Source organism: Falco peregrinus, chromosome 1, assembly GCF_023634155.1.
Source record: "Falco peregrinus isolate bFalPer1 chromosome 1, bFalPer1.pri, whole genome shotgun sequence".
Taxonomy (NCBI): Eukaryota; Metazoa; Chordata; class Aves; order Falconiformes; family Falconidae; genus Falco; species Falco peregrinus.
The window spans coordinates 129,695,409-129,715,883 of NC_073721.1; the positions used below are offsets into that span (position 1 = coordinate 129,695,409).

Consider the following 20,475-nt stretch of genomic DNA (forward strand, 5'->3'; position numbering starts at 1 on the left):
CGGGGCGGTGCCGTGCCACGGGCAGGGACCGGCCGCCCCCGGCACCCCGCCGCCCCCTCCTGGCCTCTGCCGGGGCTGCAGAGCTCCCGGCCCGGAGCCTGGGCGCGGAGCCCCGCCGGACGAGCCGCGGGGACCCAACCGCAAGGCAGCGCCTCGCACCGCCCGTCAGAGCCGCTGGGAAGAGCCCTGCTTCAGCAGCACAGAGCGCGGCCATTGCCAAACATGTTTAAACCTCCTTGGGCACCCGCCTGTTGCCCTTTTTCTTTATAATCCCAGTAATAAACACTTGCAAACAGTGATGGGATCTTCCCTATGCCATCCCACAGGCGTGGGAAAACAGTTCCCCTCCTGCAGTCCCGGCCTTATCTTTTCTTGCAGCGAGCCTGGGATCTGCACTTTGCTGCCAGTTACTCCTCACTTAAAACACACATATTTCTCAAAAATACTCTTTGGTATGAAATTTTAGCTCTGCCGTTTGCAAAAGTCTTCCTTTCATTACAAAGTTTCTGATCCAATGGCCACATACGGAGTCTTGGGCACTGACCGGCTCCTGGTAGATGGTTGGCAAAAGGTACCTGAGAAAAGCAGGGCTGCTGCCTTTGGTTCATCTCAAGGGGATCTGTGCTGCCTCTGGGGATTTTCCAGCTACTGAGGAAAGCTGAGGACTGTTCTTCTACCCACTCTGAAAAATTATTTAGATCTCCGTAGGCACCTGGTGCCTTTTTCATTTTATTCTTGCAAGAGCTTAATTACCCAAGTGGTTCTAGTAACTGTTAATGCTGAAGCTGACAAGAATAAAATATTACACTGCAATCACCTTGCTCCATGAAATTAAGCACATGCTTACAGGATTTACGGGAGCAGGGCCTCTGTGCACAAGGAGTTTGTCACTGCACCTCCACGGGCTCTGTCTGATTCCAGCTCAGCTCCACAGCCGTGACTGAGAGCAGCCAGGGACAGCAGCCACAAATACTCAGCCTCCGCAAGAACTCACAGCATCTCTCTGTGACAAACCCCATTTTGCAACACCAAAATTCTGTGCAAGTGCTGGTGTCCCACATCACAACCGCCCCAGTCTCCTGCCCTGGGAGGTTCACCCACAGATTCAGGGTGAACCTCCCATCTCACCCAGCCTCTCTCTTGCTCCCACTGTTCCTTGAGCCAGGCAGGAACTTCGGAAAAAGCCTTTCTCCTCCATCACTGGAGACACACAGAGTTCCCACGTTGGAGGAAAGGAAATCCAGATTTCTCGATGCCTTGGGCTTGATTGTGGGTGGCTGCACACCCATTAACAACCTCAACCACGACCGTGGGCTGAGATGCCCCTCGGATCACCACTGTTTGTTCAGCCACCCCAAAGCTGTGCAAACTGGAGATAATCCAGAGGAAAAAAAGGCTCTGCAAATAATACCAATAGTGCAAATACCACCAGGCTGAGCTCAAGTTAGGAATTCAAATCCTTCAGACTGATTAACACATCTCACCTCAAGCTTTTTGCCTTAAACTCTGCCTCCAAGTTCATAATTGTTGAAATATTTCTCCTCGCTGAGACCCGTTCATGCCTGCTAGCTCCAAATCTCCCAGGCCTCACTCTCTTTACATGCGCTCTCCCATCTGAAGAGGTCCCTTCTGTTCAGCTCCATCTGTGCTGAGAAATTCATTTTCCACGTGCATCTGCTAAACTGTTTGATGGCAGCATCTAGCGTGATAAACAGTGGTCAAGGTGGAAATGTAGAGATATGAAAACGAGTCATCCTGTGCTTTGAAAAGCACCAGGATACATGCTTGTGGCTCTGAAAGCAGCCTGCTTCAGCCCCCAAAAGCATGGATGTTCCTCATGGGCTGAGCTGTTAGAGAAGGATCTGGCTGGTGAAAATACCCTGGGTGTGAATTTAGGGTCATCTCTTTTTTAGGATCTTCTTTGTGCACGTGCCAAAGCTCCACCAATCATCCCTCCTGGCTCCTGCTGGGTGTTTAAATGCAAGCACCCTTCTGCTTGATGAAATGGGTGCGAGTACCTCGGCCTCCAGCTCACAGTCCACAACATTTAGGCTCAGAGGGATGCTGCCTCTCTGCCATCACCCTCAGGGACAGGTATTCTCTGGCAGAGGGGGGAGAGGCTGAGAAACTCACCTGTCCTCCTGCAACATTCAGTTTGGTTTTGGTAGAAAACCCCAACTCAGGTCACAGCACAGCAAGGTTGGTGGCCTGCCGCTGCTGCTTGGAGTGCCCACGTCCACAGCAAACTTCAGGGGAGTTACTCTGAGAAAAGCAGTATCACTCTAAAGGCGGAAATATGTCCTTGCCACCCGACCTCCAATGGTGCATATGCTCCATCCACACAGAGCAGCTATGAGCTGGAACAGCAGATACAGCAGCATCAACTCATGTAGATGGCTTGCTCCCTGCGTGCACCTGCCTGACGCCACACAGAACAGCATCATCCCCGAAATACAGAGATGTGCAACAGAAGGGTCCACACCTGCAAAGACCCAGCACATGCCAACACTTACTCCCCTGGACCACCACTACCAAGTAGGGTCACTTCAACACTGCATGGCTGCAACCCTCGTGGTTGCAGTCCAAATACTGCAATTATTTTACCAATTACAAAAGGGGAGGTAAACAAGCAAACAGAGAGAGTAAGTTTGCCCAGAAAGCCTCTGAGATGTCAAAAATCAAGTCGGAGGTCTACAGGCAGTTGCAGGTATTTCCAGAAGACAACCTGTGTTTTCCAAAGCCCTCTTCCAGTCACACCACCAGCAGGTCCCTTGGCCTGGGACCTGGCTTCCTTCAAGAGCAAGTGTATTTAGACAGTGTTTGGCTCAAAGAGCCAAGCAAACAGAAAACTCAAGCTCTGTGAAGGTTTTCATGAATGGCTTCCCCCATTCTCCTTTCACCAGCTCATATGCTTCTCACCAGCGGAGGAATCTGTATGTGAAACACCCTCCTGATTAAATGCAGAAGCAGTCAAAGTTACATGGAATTAGGCAGCATAATAAATGGGTTTATACCTTAAAAAAATACTGTGGAAGAAGGAACCGCACTGACAGGCCAAAAGCCACCTTCGTGCCCTGAAGGTGAACAAACCAGAAAGACCCAAGTGTGACACCAGCCTGATTTTGTAACAATTTATATCAGAAAAAGAAATTTGGATTTTCTACCAAATTCCTTATTGGTAGTAAGCAGGTAATCCAGCAGAGTCCTGGTGCAGCACAGTTTTCTGCAGAGTCCCCCAGCAACTCAGCTTCCAGCTTTTGCAGTCAAAGAGATGAGAAAAGGAGTTTGCAGGCACCTTCACAACAGGTCTTACCTGGCTGCAGCAGCATGACGTTCTCAGCCCTTTGCTTAGCCCCATGCACTGAAATTAAAGTACCTCCGAGCTGATACATCCCTGCTGTGGTGCTGGTGACACATTAGGGCAAGCAGCAGTGCAGCGGGGGAGGACAGGTAAGCTCTGAACCTTGTGACTCCGTATTTACTCCTGCTTGTTCCTTACTAAGCTAGCCTAAAGAGGCCAACCCTCCCAGGTGGATATATTACCCTGGAGATGTGCTCTGAGATTGCAAGCTGGTCTATTGAAGACCTACTGAAAAAGCAACTTCTGGCTATTGCTGCTCCATGCCTGCTGCAGGACAGCATGTAAACCAGTTTCTTTTAGCCAAGCTCCGGAGTTAAACACATGCTTAAGCAATTTTCTTACATAAAGATGCATTCCTGAATCAGACTGTTAGTCTAGATTAATGCTGGCCAGCTACAGATGAACTTCTCTGAGTCATCCGCCGGAGACATCAGGTCCCCTAAAATAGCAACAACAGAATCCATAGAAAGGCTTGAATATTTCGACTGAAAGCTATGATCACAATGCTTTACATAAGCACAGCAAACACACCACCCTCCCCAGACTGAAATAAGGATTTGCTTCAGGCCAGGGCACTTTCACATTTTGGTCTCACACACTGAGAAGCACAGCTGACATCGCCTGATGCAACACAGCAACAAACTTTTTTTTTTTCTCCTTCCCCTACAATTTTAATATAGAAAAACTACTTGAGGAAAAGTCCAAAGATACTGGAATCAATCAGTGCTGTCAGAAAAGTGGTGGCAACAGCCAGTGCTTCAGAGGTTTGTACAGAGAAAGGCAACAAACCCCACTCAAGATTGCAGAGGCTTTGTGTAGACTGGCAGCAGCCTTGAAACAAACGAAAGAAAACTTGAACACAAAGAACAACAGAGGCCATTTTCCCAGAGGTCTGATGCAGGCTGGAATATAGGTGTTCTCCTCTGTATCTCTTCATGCTGTGTGATGTGGACAGAGACAGACCAACATCTTGGAGCAATGGTACTGGAATTGGAAGAATCATGAGGAAGCAGCCTAGTAGGTGTCATTGTACTGATTTGGGGTCCTGCTACTTTTGCATAGGAAAAACAACAGATGGGTGAGGATTGTCAGGAGCCTGAGGGCACTAACAGGCTATAATTGCCCCAATCAGCCTCACTTAGGAATTCCACCCATTGCTCCAGGAGCTTCATTTAAGCTGAGGTTTAGGCAACTTTTTTTTTTTTTTTCCTGGGCTCTCCTATAGGGGTGTCTGTTCCTAGACTTCCCCAGACTGATCTTGGAGTTATCTTGATGCTTTGCTTTTGCTGGGTGGTACCTGGGCTGTTGATGGGCTGTATTACTGCTGTCACCAGGCTCTGCTCACTTGGCTGTAGGGCTGTACCCAGGCAGTAAGGCTGTTGCCTGACCCATGTTGGACCCATCCTTGGTTTCTGGCTCATTTTCCCTTAGGCAGATCGGTGGCTTTTGCTGTCCTACAGGGTTATGGAAGAAGAATGCAGTGCTGGGTAGGTGTTAAGCTCATAGCAACACCATCTGGCTCTCTTTGACCCTGTTCCTGATGGAGCCCAGCTCCCTTATCTATAGGTAACTCTTAATCCTTTCCCTGCCTTTCCCCACTTGAGTTCCCCCATGAATTTTCACCAATCTCATGAAATTCCTACAATCCCATTTAGACCCAAGCCTAACTGTGATACTCTCCTTCTGCCTAGCATCCCCACAATTTCTCCACCTCCATGACATCGCAAAATCTTCACTGGTACCTCACAGATTCCTTCAGCCCTGGTGAGCACCTCCCTCCACCCCTCTCCAGTCCCACTGAAATGCCCTCGTGTCCTCCTAGGTCTTGTCTTTTCACCATCAGTTCCCCAGCTTTGCACTGGTGCTTTTGTAACCTTTGACAGCAAGTTCCTTGAGGGCTTTTCTGCAAATGCTTTTATCCTGTTGACCCTGGTTCTCTCTGTGCTGCTCACATGAGGGACAATCCCTTAAATTCCACACCAGACCTATTCACGTTTGTGTCCTGCTCACGCAAAGTGGTTTTTCATCTTGTGCTAGTGTGATGGGGCATCTCCCTCATCATGCTTTCTCCCAGAGCATTTGTTTAATTTCCTGCTCATTCCCTGTGCCTGTGGCTTGTCTCCCAGAGCTCCTGATAGCTTGGAGGTTTCTGGCAGCTTCACTGCTTGCTCAGGAGGGCTGGGACAACTTTTTTTAATAATTTACTGGCGTTAGTTCTTGTGCAGGAGCTGGTAGCATTGTGCTGGCAATTAGATGCTTAAAACCTGGGCTTAAGGGTCCTTATTTGACTTTGAGATTGCTGAGGAATGCAGAGCTGGGAAGAAAGAGGCAAAATAAAGAGTTTATCTGAAGTTGAGGGTTTCCTTGTAAAAGCCAAACCCTACGTGGAAAGCATCTCTGCAACACTGTGAGGCTCCACCGAGGGATAAAGGCCTTTTTTGTACAACCCAAGCAATACTGCACCTGCCACCCATATAATATCCCTGGAAACCTGTGCAACAGCTGATCTACATACAGCATTATTCATAAAAATGCATGCTATTGACAAAAGATGCCGAAACCCAAGGTGGACCCAAAGCGTGTGGACATTCAGTCACATGGCTGGAGAGGGGCGCAGGTGAAAACGGCGTTTTAAACTGTTAATCTGCTCCTCAAAGGCCACGCCAGGCTGCTGGGACTCCCCAGGGCATCCTCGGGGGGCTGGTGGCGTGGCGGAGGGACTCTTAAATTTTGATGGCTGAGGAAGATATGACCCCCCACGGGCAATCCGAGGGTTTAGTGGATTTATGTAAAAACGAAGAGGCACTTGCCTAAGTAAAGGCACACCCAGCGGCTTGGGGGTGCGGGCGGGGGGCTGGGGGACGCCGCCGCATGAGGGGGTGCAAGGGCGTTTGTGGCTCGACCGGAGCGGCCGGCGGGCAGCCCCGGGGGAGGCGGACAGCCCCGGGGGAGGCGGTCCCGGCAGCCCGGCCCTGGCCCGGCCCGGCCCCGCGGGGCCGAGCTGCCATTTCGCGGGCGTCCCTCCCGCGGCGGGCGGCGCCGCCCCCTCCCTCCAGCTGCGGGGCGCGACATGGCGGCGGGGCGGGCGCTGCCGCTGCTCCTGCTGCTGCTGGAGCCGGTGGCCGCCGTGTGGCCGCAACCCCAGGCCGAGCGGACCCCGGCGGGTGGCGGCCGCTGCCTGCTGCCTCCCCGCCGCTTCCGCTTCGCCTACGCCGCCGGCTCCGCCGTGGGGCCGGGCTGCGCCGTGCTGGAGGCGGCCTTCCAGCGGTACTGGGCGCTGCTCTTCGCCGCCGCCCGCCCGACCGGTGAGGCGGGGCGGGGGCTGCCGGGGCGGGGGGCTCCGCGGTCTCCCCGCGCGGGGGCGCTGCCGGGGCGGTGGAGCCGCTGGGCCGCGGCCTCACTGTGAAAGCCCAGCCCCAGAGCCGGCCTCGTTTGTTGTGGGGCCGAGCGCGGCCTGCGGGGCCAGCAGCCTTCGCGGGGGGCGCTGCGGCCTGGGGCGCGGCGGCCCTGGGGCCGTGCCCTGGCACACGCGGGGGAAAATAAAATCCAGCCCTGGCTCGCACAGTGAGCGCACTACTTGTCTTGCCTTTGTTTCAAGGAGCTGGGCTCTTGCTGTCAAGAGTTTGCGCTTTCTGTCTCATTTTTTATCTCTTCCAGACCGCATTTCAGCTCCCCAGTGCTTCCTTTTACTACTTGTCTTGCCACTGCAGGGAGAGCTGCGGCCGGCGTTGCAATCGCTCCGGCTTCACCGTTTTCCACAAGTCTTGGCTCTTCCCTTTTCTAGCAGGTCTTGGTGTCCAGTGTGAAGCTTTACCTTGAGACTCTTGTTGCTTCATACATGTTTCTTCCGAGTACACATTTGTGCCATGGCGTCTCTGCCAAAGCTGAGCTGCTAAGCATCCAGGGGAGCATGGCTTTTCTGGCAGAGAGGCGGTAGCTCTTGGATTCATCCTGAAATTGTTGGGTAAGAAGAGGAAAGGCAAAAGCCTTGAGAGCCTGGGCATGATTTGGGCCAGGTTGTAAATGTTTCTTGTGCTCAGACTTCTTCATGATGGCACCCTTTGCATGTTTGGGATGAAATGCAGGAGATTCCCTGGCTGCGTTCGCAGGGGCAGGCACAGGCTGGGGAGCCAGCACGCATGAATGCTCAGTGCCTGCGTGGGTCTGCAGCAGCCTGAAGCACTATATCTGGGGAATGTGAAATGCTTCATTCATCAAAAAGAGCTAGTAACTCTGCTTCTGAGTGTTTTAAATGTCAGTGTGAACTCAGTCGCCGCTGATCAAAGCAGGGAAGGGTGGTGGCGTTGGAAGCCACTCTGTTTCATCTTGAGCACATTGTGCTTTGAGAAAGGCAAGTTTGAAATACTGAGAACAGTTTGGCTTGTTTTATTTCTCCAACTCTTACAAGTAGCAATATAAATAAATCTTGATTTGGGAGATGAGAAGACTCCTCTTGTTTCTCTTGCTGCTAGGAACTGAAGTTGAAACAGCTGGTATAATTATTCACATTTTCATGTTCTCAGATGGGAAATTTGACCATCAAATCACTTGGAACAACTTTGTATGATCACAAGTTTGAACTCATACTCCTTGCTTTCCATACACCTGCTTTATGACGCTCAAACTGCATGATTAATTTTAAGGCTTTTTTTTTCCCCTCTTTGCCTGCCTTTTTTTATTTTCACATGGGTGATTAGTAAGAACAGGCAATGGAAACCCTGGATGGAAGGAAATAGTTTCTATTAATAGAGAAAATAAATAGCAGAAACCATTTTCTGTTTCAGAAAGCTGCTCTGTCACTTTAACAAGTAAACAAGATTATGTCCAAACTGCATTCATCCTGGACTTCAAGTGTGAAAGCAGACTTAAGTTGGGAGGGATACATGGGGGTCTTTGGTCAAGCCCCTGATCAAAATGGGGTCAAACCTGGAGCTGGAGCCAACTTTGCAGTTGGGTCAAGCTTCTCAGGGCTGTGTCCAGCTGAAATTGTGGTATTGCCAGGGATAGAGAACTGAGCCCTTGCTGAAGTGTTTGACCACCCTTAAGGTGAAGGACTTTTTTCCTTATCTCTAATAGGGATTTCCCTTGCTGCTTTCCACTTGTCTCTTGTCCTTAAGCTGGGCAGCTGTGAAACGAGTCTGGGACCCTGTGTGGAACTCAAGCCATGATATTCCATCCCTGATGTCCTACTGCTGCTAAGCTGCTGCTATGATTGTGTTAACATCCTTACCTTCGGGTCCATGACCGTAATTAACTTGACGCGTGCCTTCACAGTGCTCTCTGGAACCATGAGCTTCAGCCTTTGTGGTTGATGGGTCACTGATCCCTGCTGGGCCCACCTGCATTGCCTTCTAGGTGTGATAGTGGTGGTGCCTGCCTGCTCCTTGGCCAAAGAGGACATGTTTGGGTTTGGCAATGTTTCCCTGTGTGGGTTTAAATGCGGTGCATGGTAGTGGGACCAGTTCTGTCAAGGCTTCTCAACAGAATATTTTCCGTGTCTTCAGGCTTGAGAGTGGCTGCCCTGGTGAGCTGCTGTCTTGCCAAGTAGAGGGAGCAGGTCTTGCTGTGCTGGCGTGCCAGCTCACACATCTGCGAGGTTGCCTTGGCTACCAGCTCGTCTGTAACGGAGAGGAAAGCTCAAAACAGAGGGCTATCTTCAAGCTGTTTCTCTTCTCTCCACAGAGGTTTCACCATTCCTTCATGGAGAAATCTGGGGGCTCTGGCTCCTTTGAGCTTTGGAGTGTGGGCTCTCTGCACTTCACTCAAACACTAGCAGTGCCATGGTCTGCTTGGTGCCCGGCTTCTGACCGGGCTCACTTAAAGTCAAACTTTTTATCTTCTGGTGCCCAGATTAAGCATTGGCTGTTCTTGGGAATACTGGTGGGGGTGTAGGCATGGACCTTGGCTGTGATTAGCAGGGCCCCACCCCACTAACCCATGCTCCTCCTGGCCAGAGACTGATGTGAATAAACCCATGCATCTCAGCAAAGGCTCGACACCTCTCTTTGGAGTTGAATGACTCCAATGAGAGCTCAGGCCTCTGCATCCTTGGAAGTGCTCCTTCATATAGGGAGGCCTGGCCAGAGCTCCTGCTTGGGGTCTGCACATGACTGGCTTTATTTTTCCAGCCATTGTGCTGGGGACCTGCTCTGCAGAAGGTAAAGTTGGTCAGGAGCCTTTCAGTGCTGGGAAGACCTTTTGGTGGCCTCAACTCAGCCTAGCTCTGTAGTATGCTTGGATTTATTCTCCACCTTTTTTTACAGGGTTTCTTTGCTCTTTCTAAGAAGTATGGGTAGAGTAGCAGAGCTCTTGGGTTCATGCTTTTTCGCCGGTGCTGGGAGAGTTTGGAAACATGAAGCTTTTCACCCTACCCCAGAGAATATTTGAGTAGTCCTGTCTGTTGCTTAGAGCAGGGGCTGGTGTCCAGGAAGCCTTGGGGGCTGCTGCTGGACCATACTCTGATGTCTCTCCTCTTTTGTATGCTCCTTTAAGCTTTCACTGCGAAGCCTTCCCTGGTAGACCTCTGTGCTGAAGGTTGGGATCAGCTCATGTGCTTCTGGTTGCCTGTGTTTAAAGAAGCCCCTGCTGAACACCCCTGTGCCAGCTCAGGGGTGAGGGAGGGGGTGCCCATTTCTGCCACGTGTTTTTAAAGAGTCCGCATACCCCTGCACCTCCATTGCCAGCTGGGTTGGGAGGATGGCAGTGGACTGGAATCAGGGGAAAGAGCCAGGATGGCGTTGATGTCCGTGGTCTGTGTCCTTTGCAGAGAAGGAGCTGCCCTGGGGGATACCGTGTACTCAGCTTCTTGTCTTTGTTGCCACACCGGGCTGCAATGGGTTTCCCAGCCTGGACTCCAAGGAGAGCTGTGAGTATTGAGGTTGGGAGCAGGGGGCAGTGACTGGAGTGGGTGTGCAGCTGTTTCTGTGCCTGTCACTTGGAAATAGCATTGTGCATCACATACCCCCAATTTTAGGAAAGCAGAAATTCTTGCTATTACTGAGAAGCTGGGGTAGGAAGGGAGTGACTTACCTGAGAATGCTGATAAAGCAGTGGAAGAGGTTTAAAACAGAAAGAAACCCAAAAGTTGGTTCTCTGGGATCCCAGGGTGCAGTCCTATATCAAAGCCTCAGCCTGGTGCTGCTGCAACCCCATAGCTGGGGCTATCATGGCCCATAGCAGAGTGTGATGGAGTGTGGAACTTAATGCCAGTGCTGGCCCCTCTGATGCTGTGTTTCAGATAAGCTGTCTGTCTCAGAAGGGTCCTTGCTGCTTTCTGCGGATGCTGTCTGGGGAGCTCTCAGAGGTGAGGTGGGCTTTCTGTGGGGCATTCCTGCTCTCCCTGCCTCAAGCCTATAGGGATGTCTCTCTGCGCCTCTTTCTATAGACTTATTTGTTAATTGAGCTCTGTTCCTTTGAGGGAATCTGTGCTGAGAAAGTGACTGTTTGTGGTTTTCTTGCAGGCCTGGAAACGTTCAGCCAGCTTGTTGGGAGAGATGAGAATGGCACGGTGAGTCCTGGCCTCATCTCCTGGGGGCAGTCAGCTCTCCATAATGCTCCTGTCTCCATGGGGACAGGCTGAGGATTGCCGGGGATGCTCAGGATGAGGGGGGTACCTGCAGCGCAGCACAGCCTTGCCAAGGGCCAAGTAGAAATTCACGAATCCAGCCAGATCCCTGCCTTCTGAGCAGGTAAAGCATTGCAGCAGTTTCTAGCTAGCTTGTGCTCTGGGCAGTGGGGGTACCCCTCCTTGTTCCGCCAGCCCTGCAGACAAAGGTGAGGCCGTTTGTCTCCTGCTAATGGCTGTGTTGTCCGAAGCCCTCCTTACTTCCTCCTCCTGTTCTCTACATGCAGTACTACATCAACAAAACAGAAATCGTGGACTTTCCCCGCTTCCGTCACCGGGGACTGTTGCTGGACACCTCTCGTCACTACCTACCCCTGAGAGCCATCCTGGAAACTCTGGTAGGGGGCCTGTGCTGGGAGACTAAGTGGTGTAGTTGGATGTCCCTTCCTCTGAGACAGCTGAGGGCTCCTTGAGTAGCCTGGAGGGCTTTTTGGGTTTTTTGTGTTGCTCCTTTCCACAGATCCTAGGAGCTGTCTGATGCATAGGCCACTGCATCTACATTTCATTGAGGAAGAGCTTGTTAAATCTAGGCTTTTTGAATAAAAACAGAATGCTTGTCCCTAGATGAAGCAGCAGGCTGGGGTGGGATGACAGCATAACCTCAATTCTTAATTTACAGATGTGCATCATGGAAAAATGCTTCTGTGCTGTAGGTCCTTCCCAGTGCACATGGCTGTGTTTGCACTCAGTGTAAGTTGCATCTGCCTTGTTTAGGTGATTTCTCAGCTCCCTTTGTAAATAGGATAAGGAAGAAAACCCTGAGGTAGCTTGGATTCCTGCAATCCAGATTACTTCCCGAGGCTGGCTTGTTTCTGAGGCAAGGAAAACCACTGACTTTTTCCCAGCCACATTAGACAAAGGTTGCTGGTGTTTCTGTGTTCATCCTAGGCAGAATTAGACTTCCAGGTCTCCACCATTGGCTCAGTTATAGGGAGAAGAAGGATTTTATTGTGAGCAGAAGTACTGTTGTCCCTTTGCAGCTTGCTGTGGTGCTGGAAAGTTTGAAGAGAGGTGTCTCTTGAATCCTGGGGAGCATTTAGGGACTCTGCCTAGTCCTTTTAGAGAACAGAGACCTTCTCTCCTTTCTGTGGCAAGCTGGGTGACCTTTCAGAAGGGACGGGCATGTTCATCTTTGTTCCTGTTCCTTCCCAGGATGTCATGGCGTACAACAAGTTCAACGTGTTTCACTGGCACATTGTGGACGACCCGTCATTCCCCTATGAGAGTATGACCTTCCCAGAGCTCAGCAAGCAGGTAACCCACCCTGATCACCATGTAGCACCCAGCCCAGGGCAAGCAGATCCCTCCTTCAACACCTGAGCGAGGCACTGAGATTTCTTGTGTTTCCCCAGGGAGCCTTCAATGCCATGACCCACGTGTACACAGCCAGTGATGTGCAGACAGTGATCGAGTACGCCCGGATGCGTGGCATCAGAGTCATTGCAGAGTTTGACACTCCGGGGCACACCCTCTCCTGGGGTCCAGGTGAGGAGCAGACCCTGCCTGCTGCTGCTGCTGCCGGGAGAGTTGTAGCTGTACTGGGGGGAGGAAGGGGATCTGTAACCTGGATTCCAAAAACCAGGTGTGAGCAGCTGTGCCCCATGGGCTGGCTTTGCAGAGGAGCAAACCATCATCTGGAGGAAGCAGGACCCAGTCATCCAACTTCTGGAACAAAATCCAAAGGGAAAACATTTCCATCTCTTCTTGGGTCCAAGTTGGGTGATTTGTTTTGGGGGAACATCTGCTTTGCCAAAACCAACATCATGGGTATTGCAAGGATCTTGGGTTTAACTGGGGGCAGAGCTGACCAAGCTTCCTCGCTCTGCACAGCTGTGCCCAAGTTACGCTGCTCTCTGCTCCAAGGACTGCAAGTACTTCCTCTTCCATGTCTGGAAGTGCAAGAAGTTCCAGGGAAACATTGCCTTGTCTTTCTCTCTCCTTCCCCTGCCTCCAAATGCCATGGCCTGCACTGGAGTGTACCCTGTGTGTGTGGCTAGAGCCAAAACTGTGACTGCCCCTGCTTCCCCATCTGCAGCAGGTGCATGGAGCTGGGAGAGCATGCTGGGGACTGTGTCAGCATTACCCTTCCCCGCAGCTCTGTGTGGTTTCCTGTAGGAATCTGCCAAAAAAAGCAGTGAGGCCCATGATGAGAGATACCAAGGGGAAGGGTGGAAACCGTAGTGTTCTTCTGGGATTTGGTGTCTCTGTGTACTGTCCTCAGGGGGGTAAAAGGGGTGTCCTGCCTAAAAGGCTCAAGCTCTGATGATCTCACCTGGTAGTGCATGTTGGGGCAGCAGTGGATGTGCATGGGGGGGGCACAGGATGAATGCAGAACACTGATCCCTCCCCAGCAGGTCAGGCTTGCTAAGCCAGAGATAATTTTTCTGCTGCTGTTTATGCCTTGTGTGCCATGTGTCTTCTGTCCCCTGGCAGGCCCTGGGCCATGCTGAGAAGGGTCCAGGGGGTTATACAGGGTGATATGGCCATGCTCAGCCCCTTCGTTGCTGTCCTGTGTTTGTTACGACCCAGGTGCTCCAGGCCTCCTGACTCCCTGCTATTTGGACAAGGATCCTTCTGGGACCTATGGGCCCATCAACCCCATCCTTAACAGCACCTACCAGTTTGTGACTAGTTTGTTTAAAGAGGTCAGCACTGTGTTCCCAGACTTCTTTCTTCACCTTGGTGGCGATGAGGTGGACTTCACATGCTGGTGAGTCTGAGATCCGTCTGGATAGGAACTGGGGAGAAGTATCTGGTACTGGAGTCTCAGCCCATTGCTTTTTAGTCATGATCATCTGCAAGTCTTTGGTGTCCTGCTCCCCCAGGCTCTGTGTGTCAGTGCCCAGGGTTTCTGTGCTTGTGGTGATGCTGGTTGTGGGAAGCTGCTGTGCCGGTCCAGCCACAGCTCTTGGAATGCCTGGGCTAGCCTTGGACCAATGTGAGGAAGGACTTGGCCATGTCTTGGCCTTATTCCAGAGGTCGGGCTGCAGTGCTCTTATTCTCTTCTCTGTGGTACACAGGAAATCAAATCCAAAAATTCGTGCCTTCATGAGGAAGATGGGCTTTGGTGAAGATTACAAAAAATTAGAGTCGTTCTACATCCAGAGGTAAGGACTGTTGTACCCTGGACCTGCAGCTGCAGTATGTGACCAACACAAATGTCTTTTGCTGTCCTGGGGACACCAGACCTCCTTTTTAGGAGCATGCCCATTTGGGCATGTCCCCCTGACCCCAAAGGGAGTAGCCTAGCTGCGTTGTATTGGGAGATTGTCCACAAAAAAGCCCGAGGCTGAGGAGAAGCAAGCCCCATAAAGGGCTGTGTTTTCTCCCTTCCCCTTCAGAAGTACCTTCACATCCTGCTGTGGGTGTTGGGAATATTGGTACTGCTGTTTTGGCTGCAGCCAGCAAAGAGAGGGAGTGTAGTCAGGATAACCCAAAACTCAGTACTACTTCCACTCCAGGCTTCTGGACATCATCTCTTCCCTCGGCAAAGGCTATATTGTGTGGCAGGAGGTGTTTGACAACGGAGTGAAGGTGAGAGCTGCCTGCTTTCCCTAATGCAGTTGCCTGTGCTGGAGTAAACAGTGCCAGCATCCCAGCCAGCCACACTGGTGTGCTCTGGGGGTGCTGTGCTGGGGCTGGTAGGGTGTATGCTGATATGGGACTGGGTTTGATCTTGAAATGGTGCTGCCAGTGAGCTGCCCTCCTGGTGGTTTGACTGTGGTCAATGGTCTCTGCCCTCCAGGTCCTTGTATGTACACCTGCAAGAGGCAGGTTTTAGCCCTGCCTGGGATACTCTGCAAATGGACTTGTCCCTTCCTCTGTTGCTTCTGCAAACCAGATGGGAAGTGGCTCAAAAGTCAAGCCAAAGTCTGCCTCAGTTTCCCTTTGTTGGGAACAGTGGATGGGTCAGGGCAGGTGCTTGCAGGGGGGAGGTGGTACTCTTGTTGCTGCACTGATCCTGTGCATGGTGTTCACATGTGGTCTTCAGGTGAGGCCAGACACCATCATCCATGTGTGGAAGGAGAACCCCAAACCATACATGGAGGAGATGGCAAATGTCACCAAGGCTGGCTACCGGGCTCTGCTCTCTGCACCATGGTATCTCAACCGCATCTCTTATGGGCAGGACTGGATGGCAGCCTACCAGGTGGAGCCCTTGAAATTTGGAGGTGTGTTCCTTTTGTCTCCTTCCCGTATGGCAGCTCACTTGCCACTTGGAGGTAGCACCAGGGCTGGCTGTCCTACTAATCTGTTCTCACTGCTGGTGTGAAGGTGCTTGAGTAACTGTGTCCTCGGTGTTTGTGCTATGTCCTGTTCTCTTGCTGCCAGCAGAAGACAACTCTGCTCTCCCCTAGCCCAGGGTTTGAAGCGGGGCCTTCCAGACGGGCAGGTTATATCCTCTGTAGCTGAGCTGCTCACTGCTGTTACAGGCATCTCTCTGGGCAGGGCAATAAGTCACCCTGCTGTCTTACAACACCTCATCGCCTGAATGCTGTGTCCTCTGGCAGGTAGCCCTGAGCAGAAGGATCGGGTGATCGGCGGAGAGGCATGCATGTGGGGTGAATATGTGGATGTCACCAACCTGGCCCCCAGGCTCTGGTAAGAGAAGCCATGGGGAAGTTAGCTGGAGTCACCTGGGGCAGGGCTCGGGCCCCTTTGCCACTGAGCAGCGTGTGCCAAATGCTGTGGGTTTGGTCTGCGCATGGTGCTTGTCCCTGTCCCCTGGCAGTGTCTCCGTGCTAGTAACAGCTTCACTGAGGCTTGAATGAGCATTTGTAAGACTGTAACGTGCTCCTGTACAACTTGATGCTGCAACCAGTATGTGTCTTAATGCTGGTCACTGTCCTGTCACCCTGGTCCACTCCTGATCCACATGTGTCTAGGAGCGGATCTTTTGATACACGGAAGCCATGCGCTTCTGTGTGCTGAGGGATGTTGATCAGCAAGGTGGGAGCTCAGGGCTTTGTGTGAGAAGGTTTTGACTCCTCCCTGACCCCACTGCTTCTGTCCCTTGTTCCTCAAGGCCAAGAGCTGGGGCCGTAGCTGAGAGACTGTGGAGTAACGCGACTGTCAGAGACCTGCAGGATGCCTACGTGCGGCTGGCCGACTTCCGCTGCAAGCTTCTCGGGTAACCGTCCCTCCTTGCAGCTGGGTGCTGGCTTGTGGGGACAGTGCCAAATGCCACCCTCTCTGGGGTTCAGTCTTTGGGAGGGCAGTGAGGCTGAAGTGGGCTTTCCCTGGTGCAAAATGACCCTTGTTCTTTAAAGTCCCAAGCTTTCCTCCTGCCTGTGCGTGGGCAGAGCTTTGTGCAGTGCTGGAAGAGAGCCCCTGCTGCCGGCGTGGGCTGGTGGCTCTGTCAAAAAGGACTTCGTGCTGAGGAAGGGGGACCCGTCAGTTATTGCCACCTCTCCTGCAGCACCAGTTTCCCCAGGAAACCTGCTCTTACCCTGTGCTCCCACATATGAGCAAACAACCAAGTCTATAAGCGCAGGATGAAAGCCGCTCCCTCTGTCACATCTGAAGTGGGGCACCGATGGCCACCCTGCACTCCTCTAACTGCTCCAACCTGGGCCATGGGCTCTGCTTGTGCCCCCTGCGTAATGCCATCTCTCTGCTCTTTTCCCAGGCGTGGTGTCCAGGCACAACCTCTCTACGTTGGATACTGTGAAAATGAATTTCCTGGGTTTTGAAGGGAGAGTCCTGCTGCCCTCTGTCATTGTGCACACAGGAGGAGTGATCCCCCTCTCTCTCAAAAGCTTCTGGCTTGGCAGAGGGCCCCCTTCCCACCTCTGGCTTCTGCTCTTGCTTTGTTGCAATGAACCTTTTTTTCTTTAGTGTGCACTCTTCACCTCTTTTTCTATTTTTATTTCTTTAAATCTATAAATAAATTACCTCAAAGAGGAAAAAGGTGCATTTTCATGCTCAGCTGAGACTTGGGAGACTGTGTGAGGGTTATTGTTAGCAGGAGATGGGTAGGGCTTGCTCCAGAGGTGCCAGTGAGGAGCATCATCCTGGTGGCTCCAGAGCTTGCTGGGTGCCTGCCTAGCTGGATGAACTGTGTTTAGTCTCTGCTACTGTCACAGACTCCATCCCTGCAGAGAGTAGGTGATGAGAAGGTGTGGGGTCCCCCAGTTTTTTTCACCTTGACCTCCCACTGTCCGCACTGGTGGGGGGACAAGACACTGCTTGTGCCAGAACAGGTGACACCCCACCTTTTTTTTTTCTTCTGTGGCCTGTGCAGCAGTGGTCAGTGCTGTGGTGTTGCTTCCTGTCCTTGTCTCTCTTCTCTCTCTGCCTGTGTCCAGACTGGAGGTCTGCTTGCAAACCACCATCTCTGCTGCCCCAAACCCTGTCTGCTGCCGCCATCTCCTCTGGCTTCTCCTGAAAAGACGACACGCTGAAGCCTCTCCAAGGAGACCTTGCAAACCTGCTGAGTGGTGCATGGATATTACGGAGTCACTGCTGAGCTCTTCAATCAGCCGCCGCCTCTGCTCAGAATTTGGCCAGCCAACCTGTCCTGCTCCTGCTCTGTGTCCTTGAGGTGGGGAGCTCAGCTCCAGGTCTTCTACATCCAGAAGAGTTTGGTTTGGGTGGTATTTTCCTTGGAGAAGAGACTGGCAGTGCTGCTGTCCCGCGGGCTGGGACAGTCATGGTTTGTCTTCTTTGATGGGGCTGCCACGGTGTTCAGCTCAAAGTGGGGCGTCTGTCAGGGAGAAACCCTGGCTGAAGGGACTGTTGTGCAGTGTCTTGGTCTTAAATGTGAGACCTGCTGTTATGACTGGAAACCTTTTACTATTGAGCTTTAATTCAAAAATACCAAATTAACTTTGAATTTAAAATACTCAGAAATTGTCAAGTCTTGCATTTCTTTACTGTGAAAGGATACCCAAACACTGCTCCTCTGAAGTGGTATCTTAAAGGGCGGGGGAGCAAGACTCTGGAGCCCAACCACCCTGGAGCAGGGAATTTTAGCCAGATTTGGGGGAAAGAGGGATATTTTTTCCCCCTACTCAGGATGGGAGGGGAAGGGCTGCCTTCCTGTGCCCTGTTTCCTGGGGGAAGATGCTGCTCTGATTCCTCCAAGTCTGTGTGGGAAACGTGTGCCCCTTTTCTCTGTTGCTTTGGTTATGAATGCTGTCCTGGTCCTGGAGTTAGGGCTGAGTGGAGGGAGCCGGGGGTGCCCGGCCGCCTGCCAGTCAGTCCTGGCCAGTGTCTTAAACTGAGTAACCCAAAAGACCTAAATGGTGCTTCCTTCTGCTGCGGTGTCAGAGGCTGTCAAATCCTAAAGAGCTCCGAAAGCCTGGTGTAATTAATGCTCCTTCCTCCCCGCTAGACCTGGCACCAGCAAATGCTGATCAGAAGCTTCTCACCCCTGTGAGGACATGTCATGCTCCGACCCAAGCCCCTGCTGATACCCCGCAGTGTCCCTGTGACACCAGTTAGGGCTGGCTTTGGGAAGCGGTGCTCTACAGCGCATGTGCCTCAGGTACTTGTGGGGCAGAAGCTTTACCTTGGGGGCCAGGCTGCTGGCCTCCAGTGCTCTACGCCCAGCCACTTGCTCCACCTCTGCGTGGCTGCCACTGCTGTGCCCTTCCCGCAGCTGTGCCAGGGCAAGGACAGCCGGGATACCATCATTTGCTGATCAGATGCAGCGCTTAGGGCTCAGATGGGGTGGCAGGCACAGAGGAAGGGGGTTATTAACACCTCCTATTTTTTAAAGCTGTTTTTTTCCCTTTTCTTCTCCCTAGTGCAGCATAAATTAGTACCTTTGCTGGGTGCTTTTGTTGCTGCAGGGAGCAGCTGCCGGTGAGGCTGGGGCAAGGGGGAGCTTGGCGCTGAGGAGGGTGCTCTGCTCCCGGTAGGGTGCTCAGCTCCCAGGGCACTGCTCTGTGCATGCGGAGGGTCTCTTCCCTGTCACATGGCAGCTCCCTGTCCTCACCCTGCCTGTCCCCTGGCTTGCTGGGCTCCCTTGTGCCAACAGCTGGGTGCAGGAGCCTGCAGGGCCTGAGATACTCCAATGCCAGCAGGGTGGCAGGGGGGGACACCCTAGCCCGGCACCTTCCACCGAAGCCTGCTATTTACAATCCGGGTTATATCGCCCCAGGGCTCCGCTTCCAGGGGCTCTGCACCAGCATCTCCCCAAAACCACCGCCTCGGGGGCAGCTTGGTGACGCTGTCACCCTCACAGAGGCTGGGATCCCCGTTGGCGGGGAGGGAGCACCCCGCTTTCCCCTGCCGCGGCCTCGCTGTGTGGCCCGTTCCTTCCAGAACATCTATTTTGGTCGTGTGGAACTTGCCGGGGAGCAGAGAACAGGCAGCGTGTGAATCACTCGGGGCCAACGGGTTTAAAAATAAACCCAAGCGGCGGCGAAGAACAGCCACCAAACCCCCGGATTTCGGCAGGATTATGCTCCACGCCTCCAAAACCCACCCGTGGGTGCCCACCCTGGGCACCGTCCCTGTCCAGTGGGTTTTATTGGGACACACTTGCATAGGTTTGCACATGCTTGCAGGCACTTACCTGCAGCTGTGTGCACTTGCTTGCATGCGCATGGGTGCTTGCAAACATGTGCACCTGTGCACATGCTTGTACACATGTGCATATGCACGCTTGCAAACACATGCACTCATGCACATGCCTGCACACACATGTAAATGCATGCATGAACACACATGCTTACATGCCATTGCACAGGCTTGCAACACAGGCATGAAGCTGCATGTGCTTGTCCACACCCTTGCATGTACTTGCGCACGTGCGCAGTCTTGCAACCATATGCATACACTTGTAGCACATGCACATGCTTGCACACACTCACACTTGCACGCACATGCAAACGTTTGCACACACCTGAACATGCATGCTTGTGTGCACGCTTGTTCACCCTTGCACAAACATGCACGTGTTAGCATAACTTGCACAAGCTTGCACACACATACATATGCTTGAAACATACATACATACACTTGCACACTTGTGCACACTGCACACATGCTCACACATGCTTGCAAACCACTGCTCACACGCGGCAGCATACTGGGGAAGCCAGGCACCCCCAGCTCAGCTGCTGCTCTAGAGTAATTAACGACTGCGCTTGCTGTAATTACAGATTTTTCGGGGTGCAGGGGGGAAGCGCTGCCCCTCCCTCCCCTTCGGGCAGCCCCACGGCGGCAGCCGGGGCGGCGGGGGGGCCCCTCGAGGCGAAAAATGCAAGGAGGTGGCAGAACTGTCCCTTTGGAGCCTTCCCTGCGCGTGTAAGTCCCGCTGTGAGGCGGCGGCTGGTGGGGCGGAGCGGGCTGTTAACTCTGGAACCTACCGAGGGCCGCAGAGCTGCGGGCAGGGGGCGGCTCAGCCCCTCGGGCGGCCCAGCCGGGGGGCGGCTGGCGAGGGGGGCGCCGGGGCTCGGGACCAGCCCGGCAGGGGGCAGCAGTGGGCGGAGCCGGGGCACCCCGCGCCGCTGCCAGCCTCCCCTCCTGATTGGCTGCC

General features: G+C 52.8%; 1 protein-coding gene across 2 annotated transcripts; it reads left to right on the forward strand.

Moving 5' to 3' along the window:
- The first annotated feature begins 6,393 nt into the window (after nt 1-6,393).
- On the forward strand, nt 6,394-17,837 carry HEXA (hexosaminidase subunit alpha). 2 transcript variants are annotated; one of them, XM_055819260.1, is made up of 14 exons: nt 6,396-6,666; nt 10,128-10,226; nt 10,599-10,664; nt 10,822-10,868; nt 11,213-11,323; nt 12,138-12,239; nt 12,338-12,470; nt 13,515-13,695; nt 14,006-14,092; nt 14,447-14,519; nt 14,977-15,157; nt 15,497-15,587; nt 16,012-16,116; nt 16,615-17,837. In XM_055819260.1, exons 1-14 carry the CDS (start codon nt 6,432-6,434, stop codon nt 16,676-16,678), a joined length of 1,575 nt encoding a protein of 524 aa, XP_055675235.1. In that variant the 5' UTR covers nt 6,396-6,431; the 3' UTR covers nt 16,679-17,837. The 2 variants fall into 2 exon arrangements, with proteins under 2 accessions (XP_055675242.1, XP_055675235.1); XM_055819267.1 differs by lacking the exon at nt 10,599-10,664 and having other exon boundaries at nt 6,394-6,666.
- The last annotated feature ends 2,638 nt before the right edge of the window (nt 17,838-20,475 follow it).